Source organism: Halichoeres trimaculatus, unplaced genomic scaffold (genome assembly GCF_033239565.1).
Source record: "Halichoeres trimaculatus isolate MK-OKI-2021-1 unplaced genomic scaffold, fHalTri1.1 fHalTri1_scaffold_2, whole genome shotgun sequence".
Taxonomy (NCBI): domain Eukaryota; kingdom Metazoa; phylum Chordata; class Actinopteri; order Labriformes; family Labridae; genus Halichoeres; species Halichoeres trimaculatus.
The window spans coordinates 956,886-980,960 of NW_027437180.1; the positions used below are offsets into that span (position 1 = coordinate 956,886).

The following is a 24,075-nucleotide window of genomic DNA, read 5'->3' on the forward strand; positions in this document are numbered from 1 at the left end:
TCGTCTACTTAGTCTTTGTCAGCCATTAAGCGGTTCACAATGTTCATTCTTCGCGTTATTTGAGCCATTTTTCCTGATCGGGATGAGCGGAGGCGCGCAGCTGCGCCATCCAAGTCTCCCGCAGGTAAACTCTCTTCTCCAGAGAGTTTCATTTTACAAATAAAGTTCCAACAACACGTTCAAAAAAGTACTTTGTTTTCTTTAGAAAAAAATCAAAAGAGCATCAAAAAGATCTATCTTTTCCAATATCCAGTTATCTTTACTTAATTTCCTTCGTAACGGCTCGTGCCTCCTGACTCTCCACTGTTTGGCAGCGAGGCAGGAAGTTGCACCAAAAAACACAGAATTCAGTTCATTTAAACGAAAATTCGTTTCAAAATTCAAAAAACCAAAAATAACAAAACACAAAAGGTTTCCAATCACCTCTCCAGGGTTTGATTTTACCACGTGGAGAAACGGGAGCAGTTCATTTCAACGCGCAGACCTGTCCAAAAAAGGATCCATTTAGAGTTGGTATTTGTGAGACGAAATCAACGTTTATTGTACATCTGAACTAAAAATTAAATACACTTAAACTTTCTTTACATAGATCTTAAGGCCTGCGGTCAATGACGGTATGCCTTCTCTCCCGTCTCTCTCCCCCAGGCGAGCTCTACCCTCCCACTTATCACCTCACCTGGGGAGGGCGTGCACACAAGAAAGCAATTAGTGCAAAGTAAAACATGACCAAGTGTGGCTCCTACATGCTCAATCAACTACAGTTACGTATAAGCTCTGTAACATTTGATAATAATAATAATAATAATACATTTTATTTGTAAAGCACTTTTCATCAAAATGATCTCAAAGTGCGACAGTAAAACAAGGTTAAAAACAACAACAACAAGACTATAAAAAGGTTAAATGCTTTCAGGGAAAGCTTTTTTAAAAAGAAAGGTTTTTAGGCCCTTCTTAAAAGAGTCTGTTGTTTTTGGAGCCCTCAGGTGTTCAGGGAGGGCATTCCACAAGCGAGGAGCGGCTGAGCTAAAGGCCCGATCACCCATCGTGCACAGTTTAGTCCTGGGGGGCAGAAGGAGGTAGTTGTTACCAGAGCGGAGGCGTGATGAGGTTTGTGGTTTGAGAAGTTCTTTTAGGTATGGGGGGGGGCGTTTCCATGGATGCAGTGGTGGGTTAGGAGGGAGAGTTTGTATTGAATCCTGAATGAGACCGGAAGCCAGTGGAGGGAGTGAAGGATGGGTGTTATATGGTCGTACTTCCGCACCCTCATCAGGATTCTAGCGGCGCTGTTTTGGATGTACTAGAGTTTTTGTAGGCCCTTGCTAGGAGTCCCGATGAGGGGTGCGTTGCAGTAGTCGAGCCTTGAGGAGACAAAGGCGTGGACCAGTTTTTCAGCATCTGTAAGACTGAGTAGAGGACGGAGTTTTGCAATGTTTCTAAGGAAGTGAAAGGAGGTCTTATGGATGTGTTTTATATGAGTGTGGAAGGTAAGGTGGCTGTCAAACCTTACACCCAGGTTGGTGACTGTTGATGAAAGAGGAATGTGCTGACCAGAGGAGTTAATGTGGGTTATGCTGGATGACTGGACCTGGTGCGGTGTGCCAACTAAAATGGCTTCGGTTTTTGAGCTGTTTAACTGCAGGAAGTTGTTTGACATCCACGCCTTTATCTCCTCAAGGCAGGTGCTCAGAGCCGATGATGATGATGAAGATGATGATGATGATAGTGGGGCTGCAGATGAAAAAGGGTCTGTCTTAATGTAGAGCTGTGTATCATCAGCGTAGCAGTGGAATGATACTCCATGCCGGCTGATGATACTACCAAGTGGAAGGGTGTAGAGGATGAAAAGGGTGGGGCCAAGAATCGACCCTTGAGGGACACCACAGGTGACGGTGTGTGTCTCTGATTTTGCATCCCCCAGAGAAACATACTCTTTTCTTCCTGACAGGTATGATTTGAACCAGCTCAGGGCGGAGTCAGAGAGTCCGACGGAGTGGTGGAGGCGCTGAAGGAGGATGTTGTGGTCGACCGTGTCAAAAGCGGCGGAGAGATCCAGGAGGATGAGGAGTGATGGTGTGCCGGCGTCTGCTGCCATCAGCAGGTCATTTGTGACTCTGACCAGAGCTGTTTCAGTGCTGTGGGCAGAACGGAAACCGGACTGGAATTTTTCAAAGATGGAGTTTGAGTTTAGATGGTCCTGGAGATGGGCAGCAACTACTTTTTCCAGCACTTTGGACAGGAACGGGAGGTTGGAGATGGGCCTGTAGTTTGAGAGGATTTCTGGGTCTAATATGGGTTTTTCAAAAGGGGTTTGATCACAGCAGTTTTAAGAGCAGATGGAACATGACCAGCCTGGAGTGAGTGGTTGATGACTTGGGTGATCAAGGGGCTGAGAGCATGGATATTTGATTTGATCAGTACTGTCGGAAGAGGGTCCAAGGCACAAGTGGAAGGTCTCATGCTGCGGATGATGTCCTCAACCTCTTGTTCAGAGGTATCTGTAAAGGAGGAAAGTGGCTGGAGAGCTCTAATCTGTGGGTCAGCAGTAGGAGAAGTTATAGGAGGGGAGCTGGAGAGAAGGGAGCGGATGGTATCAGTTTTCGTTCTGAAGAAAGAAATGAAGCTGTTGCACTGCTGTTTTGTGGTGTTGATGTTTGGGAGAGTCTGTGGCTTGAGGAGATGGTTTATGGTGGAGAAAAGCTACTTTGAGTTTCCAGGATTTTCATTAATGATATTGGAGTAGAATTGTGACCGTGCTAGTTTCAGTGACTTTGAATAGGCTTTTTGGTGTTGTCGATAGGCCTCTCTATGAACAGTGAGTCCAGAATGTGCAGCTCGCCGCTCGCCAGTACACGCCCGGCTGCTTTCATGGTCCGAAGCTCTGAAGTGAACCAGGGGGCAGAGCGTGAGAAGGTGACTGTTTGTGATTTGATGGGGGCATGGAGGTCCAGGATTCTGCTCAGGGTGTTATTGTAGAAGTCAAATGCTTCAGTAACGGATGTGAAATTTACAGGGGGGATTTGCAGGAGGTCAGAAGTCATGGTGTCTGGGTTGATGTTTTTTATGTTTCTGAAGTGAATTTGGCGTTTTGGCTTGGTGTCTTGGGACAATTTCAACTCTAGTGAGATTATTCTGTGATCTGACACTCCTATATCATATGCCAACAGATTTATGATCGGGGCAAAGTTGGTAATCACAAGGTCAAGCGTGTGACCTCTGTTGTGTGTGGGGACACCAACATGTTGTTTGAGATGAAGACAGTCCAGTAATTGAAGGAATTCAGCTGCAAGGTGGCAGGAGGGGGTGTCCACATGAATATTCAGATCTCCAAGTATAATGATATTTGCACATGTGGCACAGAGAGAGGTGAGAAGTTCATTTATTTCAGAGATAAAAGCTGGGTTGGGTTAGGGTGGCCAGTAAATTAGAAGAGCAGTCACAGGAAAAGGGGGGTTGCATTTGAAGGCGAGGCATTCAAAGGTGGATAATTCAGGCAGAGACAGGGGGGTCAATTTCAGGTTACTGCTGTGCATAACAGCTAGGCCGCCGCCACGACCAGTGCTGCGGGCTCTTTCCAGGTAACTGTAACCAGGAGGACAGGCTTCATTTAAAAGAGAGTAGGTTTCTGGCTGATGCCAGGTTTCAGTCAGACACATTACATCAATGTTCTTTTCTAAGATGTGGTCATGTATGAGACAGGACTTATTTGTGAGAGATTGGGTGTTAAACAGTTCTATTTTGAGGTTTGGTGGGTGTGTGGACTGCAGAGGCCGGAGTACACTATAGTCGACTTCACGTTTGGCCCGTTTTCCTTGCTGGAAAGGTCTTATAATGTTTTCCTCTGTAGAGATGACGGGAATGGGATGAGAAAATAATGACATTAGTTGTAATGATATATGAGGCAAGAGGGGGGAGCTCTCGCAAAGAGCAGTGCTTGGTGGTGGTGGTGATAGCGGAGTAGAAGAAGGGGGCGGGGGAGGGGCGTGTGGGTGGAATGTAAACAGTCACACAGGTGCAATCGAGTGAACGGCATGTTGCATATTAGCAGTGAAAATGCGGGTGCCCAGTTTGGAATGGTGGATGCCATCTGAACTGAAGAGTGTGTGCTGGTTCCAGAAAAGATTAAAATGATCAATAAAGGCTATTTGGTGGGAAATGCAGGTAGATTGGAGCCAGGTGTGAAGACTAAGGAGTCTGCTGAAGCGCTGTGATCCGCTACCGAGTGTGGGGGTGGGACCGCTAATGAAGACGCGCAAGCCACAGCTTTTTAAAGCGCTAAAAAGTCTATCAAAGTCCATCTTTGTCAACTCTGAGTGGCGTGTCGTTTGTTCCAATGGGCGTTGAAAAAGTGTACACGTTTGACAATGGAGTCACCCACTATGAGAGTGGTCGGAGGAAAAAGCGGTTGGGGAGATGACCGACAGCTTTCAGGCCTGGACGGAGGGGCGGAGGACGGTGAGGAGGAGGATGCAACAGGCCACGGAACACTACTCTTGTTACTCTAGTAATCATTTCATACCTAAACTTTCACACAATAACCTGTTTTCATGTTAACCTGTGACTGTACCTGTAGGAGTTTAAATCCTATTTATCATGATGTCATAAACTACATCAGGGTCTTTCAATCTCTTTCCTCTGTAGCTTTCCTTCTTTTTCTGTTTTTCAATCAAACCAGCAGTGACTAACAGGCTGGACTCTGTGGAAGGCACAGCCCATCCATCACAGGTAAGTGTTACACTGAACCAGACAAAGGACTAACATGCAAGACTCAAAGTCATATTCAAAGTGTGTTTAATCAGAAAAAATGGCCGGTACAGAGTTTATAAACAGGCAAAAGTATCCAAATCAGCAGGCAAAAACTGAGTTAAAAATACAAAAATAGAAAACACCAGGAATATAAGTAGGCTAACAAGAACCAAAAGACAAACTGACAAGAAAAGAAAAACCTGGGTAGGACTAAATACTCTGGGAGACAATTTCCCACAGGTGAAACACAGGAGGTAATCACAGACACAGGAGGCAGGTACGTGGCAATCTGAAACGAGACACAAGGTAAGTAACAAAATAACACAATAATAATAACAATAACAATAACTCTAACATCAGCTCTCCACTACTCTTCTTATTCAAGTAATCATCTGTATGTTTTATCAAGTCGAAAAAAAAGGACACAGCATTTGCGTTTTGATTGTGTCTGCAGAGAATGTGTCCGTCAGAGGGATAAGGTGAGTCATTTTAAAATGTTGTAGTTTGTGGGTAGATACAGTATACCTAAGCAGCTTTTTCTTCACTTAAACATGCTGCAGTGTGTTTCCATCATTTCATTGAATCACTGTAAAATATAATGATGTTGTGATTTTTGATGTTAGTTTTTATAAAAAAAATACAGTGGATTTCTATTATTTGTATTAATTTTTACCCTCTATGGTACACAGAGTGATGCTAGTTTGTAAAGAAATGTTTTGCTTTTGCTTAAGCTCAGATACTCAATGTAATCACATTAATTCAGTTTACTGAAGTCAGTAAACCGTAAACGTTGAAAAAAAAAAAAACCTAAATAAAACCTGTGGACATGTCAGGTAAGCACAGGTGAATAAAACTCTGTCTGACGTTCCAAGCCTCCTCGTCCGTCTCTCATATTTGTCTCTGAGTTATTCGAGTAACTCATGCATCTCCGTAGTTTTCATTTCAATGCTGTATTTCTGTTTGTTAAGCGCCTTGGGTTTTTTGAAAGGCACTATATAAATTTGAGTTATTATTATTATTATTATTATTATTAAGTCAATTTGCGCCACTGAGTTGACCAATCAGTTCACCACTACTCTTCTGACTTTTATAATCATCCATATGTTTGACCAAGTTGAAGAAAAGGACACAGCATTTGCATTTTGATTGTGTCTATCAGAGTGATAAGGTAAGTCAAATCTAAATGTTTGAGATGCTGTGGTACAATTCCATCATTTTGTAACTGTAAAATATAATGATGTTAAGAAGGAATCTTTGTTTTTTTTTTAAATGATACAGTAGATTTTTAGTTTTTTTGATTAGCCATTAAAGACTTGTGTAACTTTTACTGAAATTTGTGAGTTACTCATGTTGTTAAGCCCTATTTTCAAATTGGTCAATACATTGTGCAGTATCCGTTTTAAGTGCAATATCTAACGCAATGCATCTCGTCAAGTCACAATCTCAATAGATTTTGCTTTATTTTATTCTTGTTGGTACTTATTGCTCATTTTTCTATTTTGTACTATTTTTAAGGGGCATCGGTGGCGCAGTTGGAGAATGTGCTTGGTCGGTGATTGTAAGGTTGCAGGTTCAAGGCGACACATGTGTCCTTGGGCAAGACACTTAACCCCAAATTGCTCCCACTGCTGCGTGGTGGTGTGTGAATGGGTATGAAAGGGCGTGACTGTGTTAGACATACTGATGGATAGCTACCATAGTAAATATTGGATCCATCAGTGAGTGACTGTGAGCGTGAATGGGTAAGTGTGACCTGTGGTTTACAGCAGCTTTGAGTAGTCCATGACTAGAAAAGCGCTATATAAGCTCAAGTCCATTTACCATTTACCATTACCATTATTACCTTGCACTATTCTACTAGGCTACTTCCACTAGGGGGCAGGGTTGACACAGCAAAATGAACCCTGGGTGAACTAAAGTCTCTGTGGCTTAATGTACCCTGACCCTGGCTGAAAACGATTCAGATCAGGATGTCTAGCTGAAAAGACGAAAGGAGCACCTTTCAAACCTTTTGTTACGACTGAGGTCGTAATGTGTTTGGTTTTTTTTTTGTTTGTTTGTTTGTTCCTTTGTTTGTCATCAAGCGCAGCTGTAGAGAGAGAGAGTGTGTGTGTTGAAAGTGTGACTGCTGTGAGTGTCTGCAGGTAGGCCTGCCGTTGTTCTGATTGGCTGATCATCGGGATCAGATTGGCTCAGCGGGGATAAAAGGCAACCGATGACGTCAGCAAGCAGGCAGGGGAATCCCATCTCCCACCTCTCCCAACCACCACGCCACGCGGTGCCCCGCCAAATGTTCCTTTGTTTAAAGTCTTAGTTTGATTACTCTTATTTTCTGGTAATTTTATCTAAGTTAGTTTGTAATTTAGCTGTCCTAATTTCTATGATTACCCTTTGCCATTCTTTGAGTTGTTTCTGAATTAATCCGTTGTTGGAAATATTTTTGGGTTGATCTTTTTGTAAATAAAATAGTTAAAATTGTTTCAACTTAAACTCGTGATTTTTGTGGCTGCTTGGGACTTGGGGGAAATGGGTCATCATGTTGTGTTCTGGCCTCCCCTAGACGGGGCATAACACTTCTCAAGCACCGACACCTGGAGCTCAGACCACAAATGAAATTTTCAGCCTAATAGAAGACCCTTTTCAGGTCAATGTTTCCAGTTGCTGCTTAAATGCAAGTAAGTGTGTTTTTTTAAATATAGGTGATTTGAACATTAAAGTACTTAAATTATTTAATACTTAAGTTTCTGCTCTGCTGTCTTCTGAGTTCTCTGTGCTCTAATGATTGACCATTGATATCCCTAATAAAAAAATGACAGCATAGGGACTGTTTACAGCAAGTGCAGGAACATTGTGGAATCACACATTAACCTAAACCCAGGAAACAGGGGCTCGGTGAATGTGGTGTTGAAGGTGTGAAGGTGGGAAAGTATTTTGGAGGACACACTGTAAAAAGGCAGAGTTCCAGCTGGATGGTCCAAATACACTACGACTGTGCAGGTATAAAATTAATCTTAGTAGAACCAGACTTCTGGATTTTGGGTATAGTAATGAAAAAATTTGGAAACCCTTTAATCGTTTAAAGGATTGTCTTTATTTTTACATATTTGCTAAGTTGCAAAGTGCCCCCCGTGGTTACAGTCAGATTAAAACTTTAACCTGTAAGAGTGCTATGTGCCAAATCAAAACAAATAATCTAAAACAAATACCAAAGTCAAAAATATAAAATATAGTAAAGAGAGATCACATCAGTTACTGATAATGATCAATGGCATAAAGACCACAGGACCTCATGCCTCCTACCAAAAGGTTCAAGTTTGTGTTAACATACCAAAACTGATATTGTGTAAATGTTGAATATCACATGCAAATAATTTTTTTAAGGGCGGACAGGAAAACACAAGTTACACCACAACTGAACATTGATTGACATTTTAGTCTTCTTGATTTCTTGATTGGTTTTGTGGAAAAAAGGTGGTTTGTAATAAAACTAAAGTAAACCTGAAAAAAAGCAGATTTCTTTATAAAACAAAAACACAAAACAACAATATCAGTGCAGACTTGGGTTTGGAGATTAGCGGTAATACACTGTACAAACCTCAACTCTGATTTATGGGAAGCATGTATCTTATTTCATTTGAAAAAGCCACATAGAAAATTCTGTATACCCACCGAAATGTTTTTGTGTACACACCAAGGTCCGATTAGTAATAAATTCATAACATGTTAATGCATGTTGACCAGGTATGCATATTGCAGGATCTAAAAGTGTTTTTTTATACGTAGAGATCTAACTAGAGCTTAAACAATTCATTATTCAAGAAAATCAATTTAAAAAAAAACAATATCAAAAAGATTTACATCAATCAACGCTTTGATCAAGCTGACTTCGTCCTGCCCCCAGATGGAATGGTACATCACATATTTGTTAACCTTCATAACTACAGTAAAACATTCAAACTAATTCTAGGATTAAATCTGAATTTCTCAAGTTACTTATTTAATAGTTTACACGATCATGAACTGAGAGACTGCATCACACCTACTGGCTGCATTGAGGAGAGGAGAGGGGGAGAGAGGCCGTGCTACATAAACATAGAACAAAAAGTCAGTAAATTTGTGTAGATTATTTCTTGGTTGTATCAATGTAGTGGTTCCACCAATTCTGTTCATTACTTCCATGGACAGGATTTCTAGGCGCAGCCAAGTGGTGGAGGGAGTCAGGGAGTCTTAGGATCACATCTCTGCTTTTTGTAGAAGATGCAGTCTGAGTGGCCTCCTGGAACACTGATCATCAGCTCCCAGTGGGGCAGATTGCAGCAAAGTGTGAAGCAGCTGGCCAAAGATCAGCATCTGTAAGTCTGAAGCCATGATTCTCAGTGGAAGTGAAAAGAGCCGACAGCTTAATCTGGGTCAGGGGGTGGAATGAGAGGAGTCTTTGCGTCGAGTGGAGGCGTTTAAGTATCTTCGAGTCTTATTCACGAGTGAGGGGAAAACAGAGCAAAAGATTGACAGACGGATGGGAGGGGGGGGGGTTGTTGTGTGGACGTTATACCGGTGCGTCCTGGTGAACAAGGTGTTGAGCCAAAAGGCAGGACTCCCAATTTACCGCTCAATCTATGTCCCAACCTATGGCCACGAGCTGTGGGTAGTGACCGGAAGGACAAGATTGTGCATACAAGCGGCTGAAATGAACTTTCTCTGCTGGGTGTCTGGGCTCAGTCTTAAGCCTTGTTTCCACCAAGCGGTCCGGTTCAGTTTAGTACGGTTTGGCACAGTTTCGTACAGTTAAGCCTGATCCTGTTTGTGTTTCCACAGCAAACTGGGCCCTCTAAGGGTGTAAGTCAGATGCCCCAGCAGTTAAATAATAGTGTGACGCCGTAGCATCGCGACACAGTGTAGCCCGCTAATAAATCCAACAAAGAAGAAAAACGCAACAGAGTAAACAAAGAGCACAGATGGAAGACATGCAGCATTTTGTCCTCTCTGTGACTGGAATGTAGCTCTTTGATACAAAGTGCAATCAATCTTGTTGTGCCACCAGGAGAAATGCAGCCGCTGTCGGGGTAAGTGACGATTCTTTTGTTTTGTCGAACAAATGACACCTAATTGGAATAAGGAGTAATAAGGATCATGGATTTGTGGGATGAACAGCAGAGCTGAGTATGTGGTTTTGCCCATGAAATATTTGCCAAATCTTCTCAGCAAATGCCAAAAACTTATCCTGCCATTGACCCTTTTGGTGCTGTTTAGTGGAACACATATGTTCCTTACTTTTTGTGCTAAGTTAGATCGTTAACCCAAATCTTTAAATGTGTTCATTTCGACATATTGTGTTTTCAAGTCTTCTCTTCAGGGAAGATTCCTTCTTCTATGGAGTGCACAGAGACACTGAGGAATCAGCCCACAACCTAAACCCAGGATACAGAGGTTCAGTGAATGTGGTGTTGAAGGTGTGGAGGTGGATCAGTGAGTCAGAGGAGACTCTGTAGAAGGACAAAGAGCCAGCAGGACAGTCCACATACACTGCTACTCTGTGAGAAATGGAGGAGGAGGGGAAACGTGTCTGTCTGTTGTTGTGCCACACAGAGAAACCATCCTCATCGGAGCATCTCAGACTCCAAGACTGTTTGATTCCTCCAAACCTGGAGTTAGCGCTGTCTGGTCCTTTCCTTCTGATTGCTCTGTAGGTCACTGATATATAAACCTTTTCACTCCACTCAACCTCCCAGTAGCAGCGACCAGTCAGACCAGTTTCACAGAGAACCTGCCAACAGTAGTCAAATCTGTCTGGATGATCGGGGTATGACTGCTTCTCTGACGCGATGTTCACCTTCTGGTTGTTGTCAGACAGTACGAGGTTTCTGTTTACAGTGTTCACATCCAGCGTGAGTTCACAGGCATCTAATAAAGAAACAATAACAATAGAGAAGGAGTTATGCCTGCAAATGCCAGGATCCTCCTCCAAACTGAGAAATGTAAGCAGGTTAACCAATTTCTGATATGACTATTTGAACTTGTTCCGCCTTGTTTTCATGACTTAAAGTAACACTTACACTTCTTCAAACCAGGTTTGAGCCACTGCTCTTCATTATGATCCACTCTGGAGGAAAAAAGCAGAGTCACAATGAACCTTCAGAGGCTTCTTTGTCAGTTTTTAATTTAAAGAACCCTTGAGTTATCATGTGGCCTCACGGTTGCCTGTAATGTGCAGTGGCTGAGAAGTGCAAAAATAAATACAAAGTTTGGAATAATTTCACAAACTTAAAACAAATTTAAATTTTACAAAACATTTGGAAACAATTGAAAAAAAAATTTAATTAGCGAAAATCTTCCACAAAGGACAAAACAAATTTACGAGATTTTAAACACTTTTACAAAGGAAGAAACAAATTTTAAAAATGCAAAACTCTTTTAAAAGTATTGAGAGAAGTTTACAAATGGCAGAGCACTTCTGAAAGTCCTAAAACAAATTCACACAGTCAGAATTTTGACAGAATGTAATAAACGCTGAACGTGACCTGGAAGTGGTTACCTGAGGTCAGTCAAATTGTGTTGACCAAAGGTGTTGAGGAAAGACATAGCAGTGCAAGATTCATGGAGTTAACAAAACGTTTATGGTGAGTATATTATGTTTTTTCTGTTTTGTATATCCGATTTTGACCAGAAACCATGTTTTTGCTTTTTGTGTGGTTAGTCTCTGGAATTGTTAAAAGATGTGAAAGGAAACAGAAGGACCAAGTGCCTGGGGGACATTGAAATAGCCTCAACATTTTGGGCAACAATACATCACATCTAGTCCTTCTGTTTCCTCCATGTTGCCTAAAAATTTCAGAGACTGTCCACATGAAAAGCAAAATCAAGTTTTTTGGCCAAAGTGGGCTCCACAGAACAGACAAAATATAATGCACACACCATAAACTTGTTATAACCATTTGTAAACTCTGTAAATCTACTGTAGCTGTGTATTTCCTCAACACCTTCCATCAACACAAACTGACTGACCTCTTAGGTAAATCACTTCCGGGTCACTTTCAGCATTAGAATATTCTCTTTCCCTTGAAGTTTTGCCATATGCAAATGTGTCTACATGCTTCTTAAAGAGTTTTACATCTTGTAATTTTGTTTTGTCCCTTGTGTTTTGCTAATTAAATTTAGATTTTTGTTGTAACAAAACTTTGTAAAACGTAATTTTTTTCAAGTTTGTAAAAGTGTGTCAAGCTTTGTATTTTTTTTTCCTCTCAGCCACCGTTATAAAAGGCTAGGAAAGAGCTAGATACATCAGGTCAAATCCTAATATTTGGCCAGAGAATGTCAATCGGGGCTCATCGTCACTGTTATCTGCAATGGTATTTGTACATGGAATGAACAAAGTCCCTAGGTTGTCTGGATGATGGTGAAAAAGTAAACTCTTGAGTGTTAATACTTAAGAGTATCCAGTTTCCAGAGTGGATCATTGAGTCCCTTAGACAGCAGTGCAACTCCTGTTTCTCCTGGGTGATTGTGGCTCAGATCAAGCTCTCTCAGATGTGAGGGATTCGATTTCAGGGCTAAGGCCAAAGAAGCACAGCCTTCATCTGTGATCAGACAGCCTGACAGCCTGTGAACACAAGCACACACAGGTTTGAACAGTTGCTTTTCAGCAACAATTGACGGCTTTATATGAAAGTCATTTAACCCCGTATTGATGAAATAATCAGAATAAAGAAACACTTCTTTTGACTTCCAGAAACCTAATTCAAAAAAAGTGCTGACAGGGGTTTCAACCAAGGTTAAAATAGTTTGGGATTTGCCATTATAGTTTAGTTTTAGTCAGTTTTTATTTTTTTTCCATCACAGTTTAGTTTTAATTAGTTTTAGAGCGGGCATTCTAGTTTTTATTTAGTTTTAATTTTTGCAACAAGGCTTAGTTTTAGTTTAGTTTTAGTTTAGTTTAGTTTTAGTTTTTTCATACCTTATTAACCAGGTGCAGGATTCCAAAAGGTCAGAGTAAATATTTTGTAATACAGTTTATTTTCCAGTTCAACATAGTGCTCACTGCTCAGTCAATGCTGATACTGAACTGTTGGCTGCTGCCTTAAACACAAGCAAATAATATAAACTCAATATAAACATAAATGGTATGAAATAATGTTAACATGAATTAAATAAAAATAATAAAAACATAAATTATATAAAACAATATAATATGAGCTTTAATAATTAGAAACTTGGACTCTGTAACAATAAAGTTAAAAATTAAACTATTACAGATGCTCTGATTCATTGCGTTTTGTTGCAGCACAGAGCACAGCCAGTCAGTGCAGTAAACAAGCACGTCCCAGTACGTCGCTGTGATGGTGCCGTACGGTGCTGACAACTGCCGAAAACTGTCGTAAAATTGGTTGGGAAAATGTGACGGATTATTTTAAATCCTAAAGGCTATTAATATTGTCAAAAACTATAACTAAGGACATTTTGACTTTAATTTTGGTTGGATTCAGTTAGTTTTGTGAAAACAAGATACAGTTTTAGTTTACTTATGGTTTTTGTTTTCTATTCTAGTTTTTATTAGAGTTAACTGCAATGTATTTTAAATTCTAGTTTTCCTTTTTAGTTTCATTTTAGTTAACTATTATAACCTTGGTTTCAACTATTGACAAGTTAATTGGACTTACTGTTTCAAATGACATTATTAATATTAACATTATATGATACTGATAGCAGAGTTCTGACCTGAAAGTCTCCAGTTTACAATGTGGACTTTTCAGTCCAGTACAGAGTAGCTTCACTCCTGAGTCCCGGAGATCGTTATTGCCGAGATCCAGCTCTTTCAGATTAGACGATTTTGAGCTAAGGACTGAGGACAGAGCTGCACAGCTTCTCTCTGATAGATTACAGCCACTCAGCCTGAAAGAGAGTTAGTGATGAGACACTCACATTGTTCCATTCTCTGTAAAAATCATCCAGTTTCTGTTGCCACGCTTATTTTGCCAGTGAATCAATGAGTATTTGTGATATTAAACTACAGATAAATCTTGTTTAATGTGTTTTACCAAAAGAGTCAAACTACAGTTGACCAAACCAAAGATTGTCCTTGGTCAGGTCCCTCAATTACTTCCACTAGTACTCGGTACTCAGTGGTGTGCGGGGTGGGGACAGGTCTGGTATTTAAGTTTTGATCCTACTCCAAAAGTAATATTGTTTATCATAAATAAACCTGGAATGGATGACTTTATTTCATAACTGATGTAAAGGCGTAAAATTATTTTGTAGAAGTAAACACCTTGACAAGAAGTGAGAAGGTTATCTGTTTCTTTCGTGTCTCTTCACTTTTATCTCATGGACCATCTAACAGTGTTGTTCTATTGTAGTTGTAATGATGACTCATTCCAGTAGGTGTCTCTAATTCACCTAAACCTGAGTGCCACCCACTTAGATGAACAGCAGAAGCACTGCAAATTGTGGGAAACAGTATGTGAGGTAGACTGGCACGTTGCATACTGAAAAATTTTTCCTGGATCAGTGCCACATCTGGGAATTTGTGGCATACTGCATTTTTCACATTCTACTTACAACATTTACACCAAAGAAGTAGGCACTGCTATGATAATGGGCAGTTTGTAAAACAGACACTGCTTTGGACAGTTTTCTTTAGGTGATCAATTGTTTGACTAAAACTTTAATTTACGAAAACACACCTTCACATCTGAGAGAGTGAGTATCTGTAGTAACCTGGGAACTCACCGTGCTCTGTTGGAGACTTTGACTAGAGGCAGCAGCCTCAGAAGAGCCTCCTCTGAGGCAGAGTACTTCTTCAGGTCAAACACGTCCAGATCTTTGTCTGAGGACAGTAAGATGAAGGCCAGAGCTGACCACTGAGTACGGGACAGTTTATATGTGGAGAGACCTCCAGATCTCAGGTACTGTTGGATGTCCTCCACCAGGGAACTGTCATTAAGTTCATTTAAACAGTGGAAGAGATTGATGATCCTCTCTGCAGACAGGTCTTCATTGATCCTCTTCTTGATGTATCCAACTGTTTCCTGATAGGCCTGTGAGTCACTTGCTGAGTCTGTTACTAGACCTCGTAGGAGAGTTTGATTTGTTTGAGATGAAAGTCCTAGAAGGAAGCGGAGGAACAAGTCCAGGTGCCCGTTTGGACTCTGTAGGGCCTTTTCCACTGCACTCTGGTTCAGAGGATTTGGTTTAGTCTTAATTCTTAACAGAAACCACCACCAGGAAGTTGACTGTTCTTCCATTAGGTTGACTCCAGACTCGGTGAAGGTCAGATGGACATGAAGAGCAGCCAGAAACTCCTGAACGCTCAGATGGATGAAGCAGAACACCTGGTCCTGGTATAGTCCTCTCTCCTCTCTAAAGATCTGTGTGAACACTCCTGAGTACACTGAGGCGTCTCTGATGTTGATGCCACACTCTGTCAGGTCTGACTCATAGAAGACCAGGTTTCCTTTCTGCAGCTGCTCAAAAGCCAGTTTTCCCAGAGACTCCATCATCTTCCTGCTCTCTGGACTCCAGAGAGGATCAGTCTCAGTTCCTCCTTCATACTTGATGCTCTTTACTTTGGACTGAACCAGCAGGAAGTGGATGTACATCTGAGTCAGGGTCCTGGGCAGCTGTCCCCCCTCTCTGGTCTTCAGCACATCCTCCAGAACTGTAGCAGTGATCCAGCAGAAGACCGGGATGTGGCACATGATGTGGAGGCTTCTGGAGGTCTTGATGTGGGAGATGATTGTGCTGGTCTGCTCCTCATCTCTGGACCTCTTCCTGAAGTACTCCTCCTTCTGAGGGTCACTGAACCCTCTGACCTCTGTCACCATGTCAACACACTCAGGAGGGATCTGATTGGCTGCTGCAGGTCGTGTGGTCATCCAGAGGCGAGCAGAGGGAAGCAGGTTCCCCCTGATGAGATTTGTCAGCAGCACATCCACTGAGGTGGACTCTGTACCATCAGTCAGGACCTGGTTGTTGAGGAAGTCCAGAGGAAGTCGACACTCATCCAGACCATCAAAGATGAACAGGACCTGGAACTCTTCAAACCTGCAGAGTCCTGCTTCTTTGGTTTGAGGGAAGAAGTGATGAACCAGTTCCACCAAGCTGAACTTTCTGTCTTTCAGCACATTCAGCTCTCTGAAAGGGAATGGAAATGTGAACTGGATGTCCTGGTTGGTCTTGTCTTCAGCCCAGTCCAGAGTGAACTTCTGTGTTAAGACTGTTTTCCCGATGCCAGCCACTCCCTTTGTCAGCACTCTTCTGATTGGTCCATCTCTCTCAGGTAAGGCTTTAAAGAGGTCTTCTTGTGTGATGGTTGTTTCTGCTCTGTCTTGTTTCCTAAATGCTGTTTCAATCTGTCTGACCTCATGTTCCTCATTGACCTCTCCAGTCCCTCCCTCTGTGATGTAGAGCTCCGTGTAGATCTGGTTTAGAGGGGTTGGGTTTCCTGCTTTAGCGATCCCCTCAAACACACACTGAGACTTCTCCTTCAGGCTGGATTTGAGCTGACGTTGACATGCTGCAGCAGGAGTTCCTGAATGATAATGGGACAGGTTTATGAGTTAATGTTGCAGTTAATATGAAAAAGTTAAACATGGAGAAGATGCAAATCGCATTTGGGCATTTTCTTACTGCTCAGCAGACGGTCCGCCAGATCATTGTGCTTCATCTTTCTGAGGAAGTGCAGAGTGATCTTAAGAAAAGTGTCTCTTCTGCTCCTCCTCTGCTGTACATCCTTCACATCTTCATCATTCTCATCCTCATCCTCTCTAGGCCAATCCAAGCTTGAATCCTTTGAAATCAGCACCGTCTGACACACTCTCAGCTCGTTTGTCACAAATGCGTCAATCTTCTCCCGGAGATGCTGGAAAATGACACAAATTCAAATAAAAAAGGCATGTTTTTTCTTTAAAGCTTTGATTGAAGCTGTGGTGGACATCAACGCACCATAAATATGGAGTCCAAGTCTTTTGGCTGCTTCTGGTTAGATTTAAACCCAGGGACATCTAACACTTGTTCTGCAAATCTATGAAGAAAGAAACAGTTCCAAGATAAAGTATGGTTCTTCCCATTTGATAACGGTGAATGAAATCCTATCCTGGAGTTATTCCAAAGAGTTTTCCATCTTCTTCTGATTTTCAGTCAAGGTTTGCAGGACAATATGGCTGGCAGCTCTCTGCCAGAACAATTCTGAGCAGACTGAGCACAACCAATCTTCTGCCTCACAGGGGTGCTATGACTGCCCTTTGACACTTTGAGTTCGTGTCGGTAACATGTGCACTGGAAGCTGGACAACTTCATGTTTTTCTTTTATCAAAACAAATACTTGTGCTTTTAGAAAGGGTGAGGGCTCAGCAAATAAACCAGGCCCACCACTGCCTCTACTGAGAAGTCAGGGCAACCCGGGACCTCAATTCCTAAAATTCTGAAGCCTGAAGACAGATTGGTAGCAAGAGCAAGCGTAACACTTGGTTACCAAGTGGGCACCTCCTGTCACTGTTTTTTTCATTAATTACGGCATTCCGAACCATCCTCCATGTCAGTTCCCATCATATCAATCTACGGAGCCATTTAATGGTACAATACAGCCCACAGAGTATTACCACATTCTGGTCTATACATACGAGCTCCAGGTATAATACTATCTACTCTGCTGCCTGGCCCCTAATGGACTCCCTCAAGCTTGGTTTATGCTGGACATTTCTGTGAGGTCCGTGTGGACGAATGATGTCACCTTGGCAGCCTTGCCCCCTCTAATGTCCAAAGTGCAAAGAACCACACATTTATACAATACATCACAGTGTAAACAACTTTTTCTATTCTAGCTTAGTACTGTGATTGACTTACATGCTGAGAGTTAAAAAATATAAAAGCTGCAAGCGAACCTCCTTTCACTCATGTTTCGTTAAGTTAGGCCCATGACACTTGAAGCAGACAGTCGAGTACCTTTCTTCAGCAGGATGGAGTTCATTCTTGAAGTCATCAAGTACAAACATGGACCTGTCGCTCCTCATAGCCAGAGAGCTGGGTACAGGGGAGTCAAGCTGTTAGTATGAACAACTCGTTACATGCCCAACAGTTCAAGAACAGCTTACTACACCAAAAAGTGAGCATGCAAGTAAAGGTTCTAGTTGTACTTTCAATGGAAGGGATCTGATCCCATTGTTTTCTTCATTATAGTAACTGTGATTTTGTTATTACCAAAACCTCTAGATGGCAGTGGGTGAAAGATGTGGTCAGTTGGTGTTACAGAGAAATGTGGATTAGTGTGTCCACTGCTTCTGATAGAAATCTGATGCTGCACAAAAAAGTTACTATGTATGATTTCAGCAGTGTGCTACACTGTGGGCACCTTAGCACATATTTTACAATGAAGTTTAAGATTATTTTAAACCAACTGACCCAAATATAGAGAGGAAACACTGATGTCTACAGTGTATTGACGCAGTACGTCAATTCATCAAGTTCAGAAATGGAACATTATATATATATATATATATATATATATATTCCACAACAAATAACTTATTTTATTAGTTCACTTCAACAACTTTTAGGACGGTGAATCATTTAATACTTGTCATGCTTTTGGAGTTACACCATTTGACAGCTGAATGGGACTAATTCTCTAATTGGTTAAAAGTGGTAGAAACGTCATACGAAACACCAACAGACATGCAAACTACACATTTAGACAGACATCTAACATGTTGTTTTACCGAGTTTGAAGCTGATTTTGATACCAACCTTTTTTTGTCACTGTCCTCAGCTACCACCACCCTATCAAAATGGAGTCTAAAATTCTGTTTTTTTATCATTATTTATCATTACTAAATGCTGAATAAAAAAATGTGTCTGGTCAAAAGGCTAACCTGTCTCAGGTACTAATTTAGCTCAGCTAGGTTAGAGCACATCTGTGTGTTCAGAGGCTACTTGTCATTGGACTGGTTGCAGGATAAATTCCCTGCTGTGTTTGGTGCATTTCTTCCCCCCTGCCCACTCATTTTCTCTCTATCTATTAAATCATAGCAAATACATTTAAAAGAGCCCATAAAACAATCTTTTAAAAAGTCTGACCTCTCTCTGTCAGATGGTTGCTCCTTCTTGAAGTCATAAGGTTTCATCATGCACCGATCGCTCCTCATGGAAACACTGCTCTGTCCAGGAGGGTCAGGGTTCTGTGGCTGCTCCAGACTTGAACACAACACACACAGAACAATGAGTGTGAATACTGAAGACGAAGAGTTCATGGATACTTTGAAATGTCATTTCTCACCTCTGAGCTTCATGTCCCTTATACAGAGGGGTTTTAGAGGAGTAGACTCGCTCCTCCTCTTTCTCCTCGGTCTCATCCATAGCAGGGTCCAAAACCTGTACACAATATATGTCATTGCTTTGAGTAAAAATGTATTTTTAGAATTAATATAAGCCTTATTTACCTGATAGGTCTAGAAAAATGTCTTACTTTAAGATCTAAAAGGCAAAAGTGACACCTGAGCTGTTTTTCCAGAGTAAAAAGGACAACAACATGCACTTGTTTAGTTTGTTGTTTGAAGACATTCTTGTTTTAAGCCATTTGACATGTTAATTATTCAGCAGTAGTTTTTCCCAAGATGCATAGGTAATGTATTTATTAATAGTTTTGTAGAGCTATTATTTCAAAGGTGAAAATCAAACTTTGTAAGATCAGTTTGTAGTGTAGTGTCCAGAAGGTGAGCAGACTATCTGCTGAGTGTTCCACACAGCCCGGTTCTCTGAGATGTGTCTGTAATGTGTAATGAAGTGTGTGACGGAGAGGTATCGCAGGTCCTTCTTTCCTGTAGCTGTTAGACTCATCCAAAAAAACCTCTCCAGTGTACAAAAATCTTTTTTTTATTTTACTCTCCCCTTATAGATATACCCAAAGCTGTGTTGTAATATTGTTTATTGTTATTGTTAATAGTTAACAACATGTATACCTCCATTCCAGTCAGTCTCGTTTCCATTTTTTTTGACTTATTTTCTTTCATAAGGAAATTCATATGGCTGAAAAGCTCATGCTCATTTTCATTAATTTTTATTTTAGTTGTAATTAGACTACTTTTTTTTCTAAGTAATTATCATTTCATTGTAAATCTCTGTGATATTTCTCTTGTATGTCAATGTAGAATTTCCTCCTGTGGGACTTATAAAGGTATATCATATCTTATCCCACTGAAGAGCCTTGCCCCTCCCTGCTGCCCCCCTGATTTCAATTCTCTTTAAAATAAACTAAAAACAAATCATTACTATGCTTCAAAACCCCTCAAGGCATTTAAACTAGAGATTAATTTTATTTTTGTCACCTATAAATATAATCTTAGGCCCCAGCTACGCCCCTGCATATGCAGCAAGTCTGTGTGACGAACCTGCTGATCTGTGCTGCTGTGTGGGTTTAAAAGGGTCTCTTCCACCTCTTCGGGTGTTATCCTCTTTAGGTTAGCTGATCAGTAAATATGAAAGCATTAAATGAAGCGTTCATACTATAAAATATATCTGTTGATCGTATCTAAACTAGTGTGTATACTGAAGGAGGCCGTTCAAGGAGCTTACACTGATGATGAAATAATGGGAAGGTAAACATCAGTTTTGTACAATGAGGCCTGCCATCTTTGCAATCAGTGTCAGTATCAGGCAGACTAACGTCTTTTTTACCCAAATATCTGCTCTGCACTGTGGATCAATAAAAGTTGAGTGTATCTTATAAAGCTGCACATCAGAATGCATTATTACTGTCAAAGTGGGTAAAAAAGTACAATGAAAAGAGAGGGATGAAGACTCAGATTCAGATAAAGGATCAGATATTGAAGAGGCAGATAAAGAAGATGAGGTTTAGTAAAATAATAATAATAATAATAATAATAATAATAATAATAATAATAATAATAAAATTAATCAAATTTTAAAAAAGTGTTTTAGTGGATCTTATTAAATTTTCTCACTGCACCGATGTCTCGACTTCCTGCCACCCTCCATGTAAAATGTTCTGGATCCGCCACTGCAGTTGTTTCAAATTTGGTAAACAAGAACCCTTGTGAAAATACAGAACAGGATTTGTCTTTAAGAAAGTGGGTGTTTCACTACAAGATAAAAAACATTGCTTTCAAGATGTTCCTTGCGCAAACTCCGAGGCTTTTTTTAAACGGCGCATTTCCTCCTCGAACAGTCAAACCGAAAGTACAATTACAGGCTTCAAACTAAACCAAAAAGGCCATAAATTATGTTTTCTATCAGCTCTATGCTTCATCCGTCCATAATTAAAAACATACATATTTATTCAGTGACCCTCTTTCAGTTCATGTTGAATAAAAGTACTCACAGGTCGAGCTCAGATTGAGGTCCAGCAGTTATCGCTGTGAGTGGAGCTATGAGGACCGGACTGTTGATCCAAAGTCAGGAGGGAACTGAACAAAGTTCACCTAAACAAGCTAGTCAGAGCGACCAAAGTACCTCAACTTTTCTCCATCTGTCAATACTTGTTTTCCTCACTGTATATGCAAACATTTTGTCAGTCTATAGTTTTTATTATTGAGTTCTATTAAAGATTTTTGTTTTTCTTTTACTGGAAGTAGTTTAAATATGTCATGCATTTAGCTAAAAATGTATTTGTCAACATTTTCTGAGAGAGTTGGTTGTTATCGTTTGTGCATACGCATGGTCTGAGGAGGTTCTAGATTTGTTCGCAGAGTAAGAAAAAATTCAAATAAGAAAAAATTGATGAATCACAGATTTATGCGTGAAACGTTTGTATGCACGATTTAGGCACAATTTGTTGTCACACACTGTTTGTGAATGAGGCCCAATGTTGTCTGACTTTCTTCATATTCTTCTGTACGTTTTTTGTTTTTACGTTTTTCATGCTAAAACTTTCAAAACTCAAATTTTAAACTTTTCAGCTTCTTCAGGATATGGGTGCTAAGCTAAGACTTTACTTATCTCTAACTGTGGTGATTCCTTGGCTGTGTGGAGTTGTTCCTCCTCTCCCCTCTCTGAAGCTGCTGCACGAGGTCCTGGCACACCTGCACCACATGAGCAATCAGCCACTCCTGCTCTTACTCACTCCTGCCCCGTTTACACGACGCCGAAAACGGTCGATTCCGCAAACATTTTTCAGTGAAAACGCAAACTTTTGAAAACGCTCCCCAGAGTGGAAAGATCTGAATCCGCTCCTCCATCCAGCTTCGTGTAAACACAGAGCGGAGCGTCTCAGGGTGAAACGCTTACGTCACCGCATGCGCACTCGCAGTTTTAGGTGAAGGCTCCGCGCTCAGCCACATTTCCAGTTGAGCCAGTAGGTGGCGGTAATACCCGTTATGGTTGGATTGCCGACCGTCTCACAACAAAACGGCAGAAAAAGAAAGAACAGAAGAAGAGACTTTTCCTCCTGGGGTGCTTCTCAAAGCTCCAAAGTTCCATCCACGCCTCCTCCACTCGCCTCCTCCACTTGCGTCTTAGTCCCTCCCACCAGAGATGCATGGGAGAGACGCGAGGAAATAAAGAGAGGAGAGAGGAACGGAGGAGATTCGTTTTTAGAGCAATGGGACATCCTCTCCTTCGAAGCGTCACATGAAGCGACGTGTTTCAGTGATGACGGCATCAGCTGATCACCTCTGGATCATCTGTCAGTCAGCTCTAACAGCTGTTTGTGCGTCTGGGCATGTGCGCTGTAATAACTCTGATCAAACAGAAACAGTAACAGAGATTTGTCTGTTCCTTCAACCAGTTAAACACACACGTAACCATGAAGAAAACCTGCTCTCTGTTTATTCTGTGTGCTGTTTAGAAGCTCATGGATCACTTTTCCGGTAAAATGCGTAACTGTGACATTATTTATGAATTATTTAGCCTTTATCTAGAGCCCATCTGATCGTGAACTCTGAAGCTTCAGAGTTCACGATCAGATAAAGTGGGTTATATTACTATCAATACGACCCACCTTATTGTGTCTCAGGAAGATATTATTGATCAGTCAGTTTTCTGTATTAATCCTCTGATTATATTGATTTGATGATGGTTGTGTTCAGTGTTTTGTGCTCTAAACTCACAGCGAACCCTTTAATACCAGATTTATGATCAGTTTCTGAACGATCCTCCGTGCCCGTCCTCAGCTCGTCTTTTCTCTCATGTAACTCCGTTGTTTGTGAAGTTTCATGTGAAGTCTGAGCTGCTGCAGCGTCCAATCAGAGAGTGATATTCCATATGGGGGCGTGTCGGTCAGTGAAAAGACTTCCGCAAAGCCGGCTCTCGTGTCTCCTCGATCATAGCTCCTCCGATCAGTCTCCTCTCTCCTCTCTCCTCTCTCCTCTGAGCGCAATTATCGCTTTGGGACAGTCTTCAAAATGGCGACTGGGAAAGTACTTCCGGTGTCGTGGAGGAGATAGGACGGAGGAAGCACGAAGTTAACGCATTGAGACGCACCCCTGGAGTCGTATGAACGCGGATCGTTTTCATGCCGTCCTCATGTAAACGCGGGTGGCTTTTGAAAAAGCAAAGGAGGAATCGTTGCGGGAGTCTCCGTATAAACGGGGCCTCAGTATTGCTTGAGATTGTTTGATCTTTTGTATGCCCGCTTATTTGCCCCTAACGCCTGCTCTCCCTCTCTTTCTTTCAGTGCCTCCTCGTCAACCTGCAGCAGCCCTTAAAACATTCACACAGCCTCAACTCTCTGACAAAGGGACTCTGGATTTGGACTTACCTCTTCATTTACAACTCTCAATAAAAACTCATCTACTGTCTCCACTGCCTCGGCCTGCTTTTGGGTCATTTAAAAACACATCGGTTCCTCTGAACCTTAACACTAACCCTTAACAGGTTTTATTTATTAAGCTTTATTAACAAAAAATGAATAAATAAATCCTGTTTGAAATGAATGGGAAACTTTATTGTTTTCTGCCTAAAATTCCCACAACTTTGAGATATACTGAAACTTTAGCATACTTCGACTTACAAACTTCATTTTTTTTCTATAAAATGTACAGTAATCTTTTAGCTATTCATCAATGATGTAACATTTAAATACCTTAGACATTTTTGAGATTTACTGTTTAAGCAACACAAAGTTTTCAGGTTTTTCACTAGAAATTCAGCTCTTAAAGGGAGTGACATCGTCAGTCAGAGTGAAAGATGCTGTTGATAAGATGTTAGAACTCTCTTGAACCAACAGTCAGTCTTCACTCTATGGAAACAAAAAATGCATCAAAATGATCTCTGGTTTTTATTGCTTCTTACAAAGGGGGTATCTAAGCAAACAGCAAAAGCTGATGTTTGGGTTCTAGGGTTCCTCCTGACTTTGATCATCTGAAAGAAACAAGTTATATAGAGAGA

General features: G+C 41.2%; 1 protein-coding gene across 2 annotated transcripts; it reads right to left on the reverse strand.

The window, feature by feature from the left end:
* Window positions 1-4,934: 4,934 nt before the first annotated feature.
* Window positions 4,935-22,046, reverse strand: LOC141803550 (NLR family CARD domain-containing protein 3-like). Of its 2 annotated transcripts, XM_074687666.1 has the most exons (10): window positions 19,010-22,046; window positions 18,811-18,927; window positions 17,680-17,757; window positions 16,681-16,759; window positions 16,366-16,597; window positions 14,467-16,267; window positions 13,456-13,629; window positions 12,167-12,340; window positions 10,797-10,843; window positions 4,935-10,644 (listed from the first exon to the last, which is right to left on the reverse strand). In XM_074687666.1, exons 1-10 carry the CDS (start codon window positions 19,087-19,089, stop codon window positions 10,112-10,114), a joined length of 3,315 nt encoding a protein of 1,104 aa, XP_074543767.1. In that variant the 5' UTR covers window positions 19,090-22,046; the 3' UTR covers window positions 4,935-10,111. The 2 variants fall into 2 exon arrangements, with proteins under 2 accessions (XP_074543767.1, XP_074543775.1); XM_074687674.1 differs by lacking the exons at window positions 16,681-16,759; window positions 19,010-22,046 and having other exon boundaries at window positions 18,811-18,843.
* Between the last annotated feature and the right edge of the window lie 2,029 nt (window positions 22,047-24,075).